Source organism: Meleagris gallopavo, chromosome 21 (genome assembly GCF_000146605.3).
Source record: "Meleagris gallopavo isolate NT-WF06-2002-E0010 breed Aviagen turkey brand Nicholas breeding stock chromosome 21, Turkey_5.1, whole genome shotgun sequence".
In the NCBI taxonomy this organism is placed as follows: domain Eukaryota; kingdom Metazoa; phylum Chordata; class Aves; order Galliformes; family Phasianidae; genus Meleagris; species Meleagris gallopavo.
The window spans coordinates 7,664,706-7,676,455 of NC_015031.2; the positions used below are offsets into that span (position 1 = coordinate 7,664,706).

The window sequence follows — 11,750 nt, forward strand, 5'->3', positions numbered from 1 at the left end:
CGTTCGAACCAACGGGAACGGCGAAGGGGTGACACAAAGCGGGCTGTCCCGCAGCACGCCTTGCTGTTTGCTTTCATTTATTACAAAGGTTTTCTGCAGATAGATTAGGATTTGCAAAAGGAGGAAACCAAAACCTTAACAGAAGCAACCTTTCTCCAGGGCCTGCTCTCAAACACTGCAAAGGATCTGTCCTCCAGTGCCTTAAGTTATCATACAGTTAATTTTCTTTGCAACTATTTTTGTCTGCCTTTCTCTAAATAGGTGGTTTCTTAAGTGAGTGTTACTTAAAGGAAACCAATCTGTTTTTCAGGAAGGGCTGATGATGTCAGTGCTTCAGCTCCGCTTTCCCATAAGAATTCTTCTAGTAAAAGGAGTTCCACTCTGGGAAATAGTGAAAAGTAACATGAAAATATTTAAAGCATCTCAGCCTGTGTGTTTATTGAAGCTCCAGATTCAAGCCTGGATTTTAATCTGTTGTGATTGTAATGTAGGCAAAGTGAGATACTCTTCTGATACTTAAAAGTTTAACAAGAAAAGTGGGCTGTACTCAAATATTCCTGAAATTGGAGTCTGAAGGCAATATGCACAGAACAGCTTGTTTCTTATAGCTCTAAGTCGATGTACTGTGATTCAGAGTAGGCAACACATTCAGAACAGGATGGCTGTGTATAATGAGTGCTTTCAGCAAAGCTGTCCCACCCAAATACTTACCTCAATCCCCACTTAAATGACAAGACAGATCAGACAATGTTATATTACTGAGCGCTTTCAGTCACTGTCAGAGTGTAGCAAAAGCTCCAATGTAAGCTTAATTCCCCATGCTTAAAGTTAGTTGGATTCTGGAAAATCCAGCAGTGAACAAAGAGCAGAAAGGTCAGGGTAGAGCTACAAAGACTTCAGGGGACACATGCCTACCATTGAGGGCAGGGATCTGTTTTACCAGCTCTCTGATCAGTGCACACTGTGTACCTGGGAGGTGGTAAGAGCCATCTCCCCATCTCAAACAAGTCGAGGGGTCACATGAGGCCGTTCCACTGCCATTCCAGCCCCACAACCAGCTGATGTTGTAACAGTCTTACAGTAGAAAAAGCCCATAAAAGGATGTCAACCAAACTCGGATATTACTGACAACACACTCTGGCAACTCAAAGGAATGACAAAAACATAACCTTGCTGGATTAACAGATTAACAGGCAGAAGAACCCAAACAAAATCTGGGTTAGCTATAGAAGGTGCAAGGAAACATCTCTTTATCATCCTCTATTGAACAGTTTAGAGAACAAAGCCAAACTATGATTCATTTGGAAATGAAATCATCCCCACCCCCAGCGAAGGCTTACATTGTGTGGGTAAACAGTTTGTGGGGGACTCAGAACAAGATGTAAATAAATTGCTTTCCTACTATATACACAGCAAATAGTTCCATTTTGAAACTGAGGGGTAAAAAAAAACAAGTGAGAAAAATGTTACAAAGTCTGAAGTCTGAAAATATTTACAAGAACAAAAGTTAATCACAAGTTCACATCAACGGGTTATAATAGCTAATCAAAAAAGAAAGATAACAAGCCAGCATTTTGCTCGCAACGTCCCCTTTGTTTGGCCCAAGGTTGCAGCAAGGCAACTGCAATGCTGGGGAAGTAACAGCAGGATTAGCAGCAGCTGGCCCAGAAACACACCTGGTCTATGAGGAGGCCACAAAGTGCTCTCCGTGTTATCTGTCTTCCAAGATCTGTTGTGCACACTGCTGCATTTATGTGTCTGTGTATAAAAATGTGTTCCTCTGATTCAGAAATCTCACAAGGATTATCTCTAACAGTAAAGATGCGGACTGTGACAGCACATAGTTGAGGTTTCACAAGCATTTCTTATCCTACACGTAATTAGGCAAGAGGAACTGCTCCCTGTGGCTTTCAATACCTTTACACAGGAAAAATGTGGCTAGCTGTCCCAAACTGATATTTAAACTCTCATTTCAATGGAAGCTATGACTTACTCTTACTAGAAAGAAGGGGGTACGTTTGCAGCTGATTCTGAAGCCAAACAAATGGCTTCCAGTATAGAGACCTCATCAAAGAGAGGGCAAATCAACAAAAAGGAGAAACTGAAGAAGTGGGGACAATGATGACTGCTGAGTCTTTTTATTTTAGAGGCTCCCTTTCACCACCATGAAAAACATATCCACCACAGAAGTAGGATTTATAGATACATTCTTTAGATTTCTTTTCCTTGCTATATTAAGCAGTCACACTGCTAGAACAAAAAAAGAGAAAAACTTGAGCTATCTTTCCTAAGTATTTATACTTTGGCTCATTCCTATAAAACCTGCATACCCCAAATATTTCTGCACCTCATTTTATGAAACTCGGTTTTTAGTGGCACGATCTACATGGGCAAACAGAAGGAAATTAATCAATTCTTGCTATCTCCAGTAAATTCAGCGTTCCTGTTTTTCAGGTTTCTAGCAATTACTCTGAAGCTGGAAGACCACGAAGGTCTTTAGGCCAACAGGTCCAACAATATTCAGGGACCAAATTCTTAGGTCGGGCAGCCACACACCAAGTGCTGAAATGCGCTGGGGGACACAGGCATTAATGACAGCGGGGGAAAGGCTTCCTGACAACACAGCAGGGAGATAAAAAAGAGTTTACCGTGGAGCGGTGAGCCAGAAGGACTGCTTGACAGGCCTGGAACAGGGCTGCAGCGGCCTCCCTGTTTAGATGTCAGCTCTTGCTCGATCTCTTCCAGCCCTGCGCTCTTCTGGAAGCGGCTCATGCGGTTCACCACCCGCGGTGACATGTGTGTCCTGACACAGGGCTGCCCCCCATAAGGATTGATGGGAAAAACGTGGGAAGTGCCACGAAGCGTGCTGACCACCACCCAGCGACAGTCGTGGCTGAAGGAGATATCCTGCACCTGGAGAACAGAGAAGTGAAATGGAAATGTAGTCATCGGTGCACACGAGGAAATGATGAGCATGTTTTAACAGACAGATCTTTACTGGGAATGTTAATAAAAAGACAAAGTGTTTTTTTCTCATAAATACCAAGGGAACCTTGCTGCAGAACAATACCCAGTTCCAAATCTTAGGTACTTAGCAAAAGATTGGGATTTTTTTTTTCTTGTAAGCAGGCCTGAACTCATCAAAACAAACCAGGATGCAAAGCACTACTTAAAGCCACGAGAGCTTGGCATAGTTTTCAAATAGAATTTACTTCTGAAAAGAACGGGGAAATCATTTCAATCACATGCTTTGTTATTTGCTTTCTTACTTTGAATTGCAGAAACTACCCAAAAAGGGGAAAAGGGAAGGATGAGAACAAGAGAGAGAATACATCTGAGCCCGATTTTGGCAAATACTGGCACCCAAAACTGTATGTAAAGTTAACAGAAAAACCATGTCCTACGGACCAGGTAACTTAACCAACCAAAAATCAATGCCCAGTATTTTCAAAAGCTGTCTCTAATTGTCTCCTGCTACCCTCAGTTTGTCCATCAGTGGAACTACCATCCACTCAGCTATCTCGGGACTAATGCCGTTTTTAGGTTTTAAAATTTAGTCAGGAAGAAATTTAGTAACTTTGGTGATTTCTCAATATAAATCACTCCGTCTTATAGCTAACAATCTTCATTAATCAGCTGCTGAAGTCCCAGGAAAGACCCCAGTCAGAATTCTTCTTACACGTACCAGTTCTTATCCACCACTTGAGAAATGCAACCCTTAATTTCAGCTTAAAATGGTGGAAGCAAATATAGCAATACAGTTAAATATTTTCTATCATAGTTACTGCTTGTACAGATCTCAGATATGAAGTTCAGAAGGATATAATTCCCTTTTAAGTGTGCTTTACATAACACTTTGATGCAAAGCAAATTCTTGTTGCTGAAGGAATGCTTTAAAAGAGAGATTAAACTTTGTTTCCAGCCCCACATTGGCAGACAACTCAAGAAAACAAGTAGTCTAGGCTAAAATGATTTATCATAGAAAAGAAGTCTTAAAACAATCCTTCCAACAATGTTTTTAAAGGTAAAAGCTGACTGAAAAGATCCACATACACAAGTGGGATTTAACACGGCAAACAAACATACAGATGAAGGATTAGTTTTCATTATATTACTATATAGCATAAACTAAATAAAATTCTTTCAGATTTCACTGAAGGCAGTTTTACAATACACTAGGTACTCAAACTGGAGTAAACACTGATAAAATCTTGACAAATATTCCAGAAATGCACTCCAGCTATTCCAGACAAAAGCTGCAAGTATTCATCAAAGCACAAGTTTCCAACTGAGCCCCGGAGCCTCCGAGATAAAAAAAGGATTTCGGCCTTGTGTCTTGTGACACGATATTTGGCTGACAGACTGTCACTAACAAAGTGCTCCATCGACATTACGTGGATAAACTAAAAAACACACCTACACACCTGCTCTTTTCAATCAGGGATGTACCCAAATCATCTGCTCATGATGCAGTTCCACAACCAGCCGAAATCTGGAGCTTTAGCACTTCTGGTAGTTGTGGTATTACTGACATGAAGTCACAGCACTCAGAGCCTGGTCTGCAGACCAAGTGCTTCACCTTCACAGATTGCTCCGAAAGGATTAGAGACCCCACGGGGATGAACAAGAGCCAAAAAAAGAAACCCCAAAGCAGAGTGGTCTGAGCAAAGCCACGGCACCAGGACTGCCTACACCTGCAGTGCGAAGAGGCAACGTCGACTGGTCCAAACCAAAGGTAAGAACTGCATACAAATTACCATCCTCAGTTACAGTAGGAAGATCCTTAACACAATAAAATCATGAAGTCTGTTGGAATATATCTCCAATCCTATCAAAGGCCCTATCTTTAATTTGTAAAAACAAGAAGAACAGCCACATCTGCCTTCAGATGCTGACCTTCTGAACACACAAGTGTCTGCCAAATATTTGGTATTCATTTTAGATCCAGCTTCCAATTACGAGATGATAAAGAAGAAAATGTATCTCACTGTACTGCGTACCAGAAATGTATGTTTCCATATTAATACTCTGTTGTCAGCATGCATCCTTAGGATTACGCCGTTTCAAAAAATAAATATATGTAAATACAAAGGCCCTGGCATTTGGCAACTCCAGCCAAGAAACTGGGAAACAATCGTAGCAGGATGTTTTTTCTCAATGTAAACATCACACAGAAAAGTATTCCTGATCTCCAGGAAGAATGTGTCTGGAACACCGTCATCCAAAAGGTCCTCTTAAAATAACGACCACGAACACCACAGCTGGACATGGGCTTCCATGGTCCTGACGACTCACAATAAACAGAAAGCACTGAGGCTGAGAATGGGTTTTTAAGACACACTGGGGGAAAAGAAGTGTAGACAGATGGGTGTGAAATGAGTAAAGTTCTCTAGAAGCACACCTACGAAGCCTGCTCAGCAGTAATAAGCTGTGTTCTGGAAGCTGCCTTTGTACACAAGCATCTCCTACCTGTCTCAAAATTGGCCTAGTTTGACTTCCACAGGTACGTGCTGAGCAACAGCACCACAGACAGTGCAAGGACTTAATTCAGAAAATAAGTCCAGCTTCATACAAGGCCCAGGTTAAAGTGTGTTAGCATCAGAAGGGCGCAGTCCTTCTGTGATGGGAAGGAACCCACTGCTCCTTTTCAGCAGACCTGGATGAAAGCAGCAGTCCAAGCCAGAAGGAGAACGCTCGCTGCAGCATGCTCAGAAATCTCTTCAAAAATCAGCTGTGTGTGTCATGAAAAGAATATATAAATTATCATATCAAACTTGCTGTTATCCACCACACTGTTACTGCACACTGTGCAGAGTTCTTGACTGCTCCTTGTATAAACAAGCTGCACAGTGGCCCATTAGTGGTTTTCAAGTTTATGCTAAGCGTTGCAATTTATTGCTGTCCTTTAGGTTAATGGACTATTATTTCATGTATTTATAATATATTTCTGGATTTGTTGTTAATTATGATGTAATGTTTAGATACTAAAGATCAATCAAGACCCCATAGTGTTTACAGATATACGTTAATAAACTACAAAGTACACTAGATCTCTCATGATGCAAAGTTTACTCTTTAGCTCAAGGTCAACCTCAGATGTAATACCCGTGCCTTTATAGAATTTAATCTATCCTCTTCCATCCATGCCAATAAAAGGCAACAACAGACCCACGATTCTATTTAACTAAGGAGTACTTAAGATACCTTAAATAGATACCTTGCAATACCACATAGTTTTGAGAGATTACCAGTGCTTCCTCCTGTCTTTATGACTATTTCTTCACAGTCTGAACTGAGTGAGGCAGTAGTGCAATGCAATATATGGAGTCCTGCAAGGATAGGTCATTTACCAACAGCTCCACTGAAGATCTGCTTCCAAGACTAACAGCTATTTCTGATATGATAAAATCCTGAAGGGAAATATCTGAACCTGAGGCTTCAAAGCTGAGATACATTTACTTTTTCATATAATGGAAACACACAGAAGTTTTTGCTATCCTTCCTTCTTTATTCCCACAGCCTGTCCAAATATAAATATAATGTTAATTGGAGAATAGATATTATGTATATATATATATATATATATTTAAAGTTTAAGCCATAACTGGAAGGAAACAAAATAGAAGCAAGAACAGCCCACAGAAAACCTATTTTAAAAGCAGTTGATTAAAGTGGGATAGCCAGAGGTATGGCTGATTACACAGGGAAGTGCATGGGACAGCAGTGACCTTGTTTACCACCACCCCTGGGAATGACTGACAGCCCATACCCAGCCTCTGGATTTCATGTCTTCTGAAAGTTAATATTGTACTAACTTGCTGCACTACTCTTATATTTATACCATCCCTTTCTTTCTGCTGAAGAAGAAGGAGCTATGGGGGCTGTCACAGCAGCTATGGGGCACAGACAAGCGAGCTGAATTCAGTCTGCAGCCCCCAGCTGTGATGCGGAGCTGTCAGCGCGGGGCTCGTGTCCTCCCTGTGCACATCCACTGATGTGTGCACGAGGCAAGAGTTAGAAAACAAAGCTCACAGCTCTGCACCATGTATCTTCATAGTAATTACAAGAAACAGCAATTGAAAATCATTTCAATCTTCCTGGTGCTTTCTTTCCTAATCTCTCCTTTTCAGGCATGGTAAATTACCCCAGTAACAATATGTATATCCTTGTGCACTTCTCTGCATTAACTTGGATCTCAGCATTGTAGTGAAATGACAATAAAGCACAAGCAGCATTACTGCATGCACATCGAGCAGTGTCACAGAGGAAGCATACCTTTATTTGAAGGACATGACTTAAGTATTGAATTATATCGAGCAGAGAGAGAGCAGAAATTAAAAAAACCACCAGTGCTCTACAGCAAGAGAGCAGCAGTGTGGAGTGCGGGAGAGCCAAAATTAATCAAAGACCTGGTCTGCATTTTACTTCTTTTGGTCAAGAAAATTAAGGGAACAACATGACAACAAACACAAATGAAAAAATAATACAATCATGGGCCACACGATCTGATTTATCAGACCCACACGGACATAACTCTGCCTCCCTCAGTACTCAAAACCGATTTCAACCCTACAAGGCCCTGCAGAACCTGGGCACACCATGGCACTCAAACAGGTCCCTCAGGCAGAGGAGCTGCTCTGCATTAAGCACTGACACTGAGCTCGGAGCTCCGTGCCCTCAGACAGCTCAGCTTTTTTCTCTGCTTCCATCACCTTCTCTAAATCAATATCTCATGACTCCCCCAGGTTTTCTAATAATTAGAAAATCTCTCTTCCGGAGACTATTTCAACAGCTGCAAATACATAACCATGTCACAAGACAGGAAGAGGTTTCTATTAACCACCCATGAGGTTGATACCCAATGTCTGTTAACTAACCAATGCTACCCGGACACGGTATGTGACACAGGTTTGAAGCACCCCCATGAAATCACACCATGAACACATGCTGCATTCTGCAGAGAAGAGTAAAGCAGCCCATGTTCTGGGGCAGCCCATGCTGGAATGTTTTTATCATTCCCTCTGTTTACCTCTGCTGACTGCAGTCAGCTCTAGCAGCGGTTGGAGAGTCAGAATAACAAAAGTCTGACAGCGTAAAAGATTACAGAGGGCCCTGGCCAGCGGCCCACTGATGCTATCGTTACGTTTATTTGTTCTAGGTGGAGATAATACTGTTTTCAGGGATTTTTTTTTTCTGTTTACAATTTAAGATCAAAAGGAAAGGATCATCAGGTGACAGTCTAACTTTCATCTGCAAGTAAATGAATTTCCTTGGCTCAGAGCATGCTATACCTTCATTAGAAGTTTTCTAACGCACTCTTGGATAAAAATATGAGTGCAGTAAGTGTTGACTCACAATGCAATAACTGCAAGGCAAGGGAAAGTATCCTTAACCAAGAGGTGTGCTGCACACACATTCTTCCCTTTGCAGCTGAACTGTGTGGCGTGGATTCTCCAAAGGCTTCAGTTCTCCCTCTGGTCTGGCTACATGCAACCAGCACTTGCAATGGGCCTTCATGATGTAACACAGTGCATCAAACACACCAGGTTTTGATCTCCCTAGAAAAAAAAAATTCTAAAGCATAAGTAGGTCTTAAAGACTAAAAGATCCTAATCCAACCTAAGTGACAGAGTGGCTTCTGACTGTGTTTGCAGGAAAGTAACTTGGAAAGTTGTGACCTTAGGACTCCCATCACTCAAACCGACAAAGTATCAGAGCACTTCACATTCTTTCCAGGCTGTTGTCCTCAGAATTCCCTCAGGAGACAGAGGTCCATTTTCCATCTTAACCCATCTTGATCTCGGTCACACAAAAAAGCCAAGGGCTTAGCCAGGAACTGAGTACAACTAATACATCTAACTCGGCAGAAAGACAAGTTGGTGACTTAGAGACACTGCTCGAGTTCAGCGAATCGATCAGAAAACACCATTATTAAATAATAACACTCGCTTCTTTTTCTTTAATAAGCATTAAGCGTGCAATGTAATCCACTTGAGGTGCTCCTGTGCACAGATGACAGAGCGGATTTCCTGGCAGACAGACGGACACACCGAGCCCTGCCTGCCCAGTGACCCCCAGGGTGGAGGCGAAAGGGGCGACCCTGCAGGAGGGGATGCTGTGGGGCTGATGCATGGATTCAAGCACTGCTGTAATTCCAGGTGTACCCCTCAACATTTGGAACATCAGTGCATACAGTTCCCAAACTTTTGGTCTCAAAGCTGCTAGAACCATTATGCTGAGCCAGTGCTTTGTCCATGAGCTAAATAGCTTTGTAGTATTGGTGGCAAGCACTTGCTAAAAACACGCTAACTAATCAAAAAGCAAGAAAAAAAGTCATGCGTCAGGAAGGGGGGCATTTGGGGAAATACATGGTGAAGCATCACTGGCCAGAATCTCACATATGAAAGCAGATTATTTCAGTATGGATATTCAAATACCACATATAACAAGGACATATGATGACGTTTAAGCAATTTATAACATGAACTAACTAAACAAATTCTGACACTGATAATCACTCATGTCTATCAACAAAAATTAGAACTTTTTATAGCTCCAGTACAGAAGGTGACCTTTAAGACCATTGGCCTTGATTCGCAATTAGCTTCAAATCAGGGGGAAAAAAGTCTGGTTGCAAATGTATAAATGCTGTTCTGACCAAGAAAGGAGGTACAGAGGCTTCCGTGTGTCTTTCAGAATATCTGCAGTGAGAATTTTAAATTGAGCAGCCTCCAAAATTCTTGTCTAATGAAATTTATGGAACAAAAGAACAGCACCACACACTGCCCTTCTTACTACAAAACTGAAAGCACTGTTGTTCCAAAAGCAGAAATATGCATCGTATTATGTAAATGTTTTAAATATGTGTATTGAGAACCCTATGTACCAATGAGATATTGTTGCTGGATAGTTCAATTATCAGGGGATTGGTAAAATCCATCAACATGCATGGGACTGCTTAGGATTTTCTCTGTTTTATACCATTCCAAAAGCTATACTGTTCATGTCCCAAATGAAAACTATGTGGCAAACGTGGAAAAAAATTTACTATGTTGATCCTGAGAATGTTAACACAATACCTTCACACAGACAGTAATGCTATATCCCAGAGACTTGTATCAATAAAGGTTTAGTCTCAAAACACATAATATTTGCTTTCCAGTGTATGCCTTTAAAAATAAATTCATCAGCTATAAAATACAGAAGAACGTCTTTGTTCCTTCTGACTGCCCTGATACGCCTTGGCTTTGAATATTGATTATAGGACATTTTCAGTTGTTTCTAAGGAAGCAAAACAAGAACGACACACTGAAGACATTATATCACAAACTCTAATAGATAACAAAGCGTACGTATATACACAGATCTGCAATATTTGCCCTTTTTTATTTACAAAAACCATTTACGAGATAATTAGTGTATGGATTATCCCACATAAAGAACCATTTTGTTTCATCTCACTTTTCACATTGGCTATTCTTCCCTATGCAGGAAGGAAACCATTGCCTCTAACAGCACTTACATTTTGCCAGCACAGTAGCAGAAGCCCTTTTAAACTACCAGGAATTTAAATTCACACAGATTGAAATATTACCAACCTCTACCGCATTAAATAAAGCTTGCTAAAGGTAAGGCAAACTTAAGGGCAACTGTGCAACCCATAGAAAAAATGAAGGTATGAAGCAACTGTAATCAGGGTACTACAGCCACCCAGGCTTCCAGTATCAGGGTCACAATCAAAGTGCCCAAGGCTTCTCCCTGTCACACTAGTTTACATCTGCCAGACTGTCACAAGTCTGTGCTTTCAGTGTGTAATTGCATCAGCAAGTGCAATACTCATTTCTTACCCTCTGGTGACATTTTTATTTATGTATTTAAAACAGGTTTTTCAACAGTTGCTCAGTGCTACAAAGGTGAAGCTCTCCTGATGCCTAAAAGCAGTGCAGTGAAGGATCCAGCCATAATACATCACACTGCTGCTGTCACAGCAGTGCTAGCAAATAGCAATTGAGTGGCATCTCTAACCTTAGTAAAACAACTTATTGAACATTTTTTAAATGTGCATTCGGGTTTTTTCACCTTATTTTAAGCAAGCCCAGTTTAATCTTCTATCTTTAGGAATGGGATTCTAATTGGAAAGTTAAAATTGTATCCCTCTAATCTCCAGCAAGTTCCCCCATTTTGCTGAAGTGTAGATAAAAGTTAATTACAGTCTTTGGATTAACTTTTGCTTTCAACTCTCCAGTCGCCTTTCTTTGGCTTTTACCACCAAAGTCAAGCAAACCCTGACAGTTGCTTCACAGGCACTAGACAAATGTTACATGAGAAAAGGTTAAGTGCAAACACAGCTAATAATCTGGGCTCTTTGGAGGTAGAGTCATATCTGAATAAATCTGACAGCACCTCATTGTAAAGGGCAAGAATTTATTATTGTCCAGGTTAAACGCTGTGCTCTTATCCTTTTTGCGGCTATAACATAAGAAAGGCTCTTTCTGTGCTGAAACAAACATTAAAGTGCCAACATACACAAAATGTATAAGGTGTCTGGGGATTATTCTTCAGCAAATAGTTCAACTTACTTTGGCTTCAGTCTCTCCCCTGTGAAGTGTATACAAATGATGGACGGCACTTTGTGATGATGACCAAGGATGTGTCAGTATTTGAAAAACATGGAAATCATGGCCTAACGTGTCAGTAGTGACCAGCAACATCCCTGGGTAAAAAAGAAAAAAAAGAAAGAAAAAAAAAAA

General features: G+C 41.0%; 1 protein-coding gene across 1 annotated transcript; it reads right to left on the reverse strand.

Moving 5' to 3' along the window:
• Positions 1-2,520: 2,520 nt before the first annotated feature.
• On the reverse strand, positions 2,521-11,718 carry LOC109370670 (breast carcinoma-amplified sequence 3 homolog). The gene is made up of 2 exons (XM_019621989.1): positions 11,580-11,718; positions 2,521-2,913 (listed from the first exon to the last, which is right to left on the reverse strand). The coding sequence occupies exons 1-2, from the start codon at positions 11,709-11,711 to the stop codon at positions 2,536-2,538; spliced, it is 510 nt and encodes a 169-aa protein (XP_019477534.1). The 5' UTR covers positions 11,712-11,718; the 3' UTR covers positions 2,521-2,535.
• Positions 11,719-11,750: the final 32 nt, after the last annotated feature.

Coding starts and splice junctions, on each gene's coding strand:
- LOC109370670 (XM_019621989.1), bottom strand. CDS start 11,711: ATGTTGCTGGTCACTACTGACACGTTAGGCCATGATTTCCATGTTTTT. Junction 2,914..11,579: donor GGGGAGAGACTGAAGCCAAA/GTAAGTTGAACT, acceptor TCTGTTCTCCAG/GTGCAGGATATCTCCTTCAG.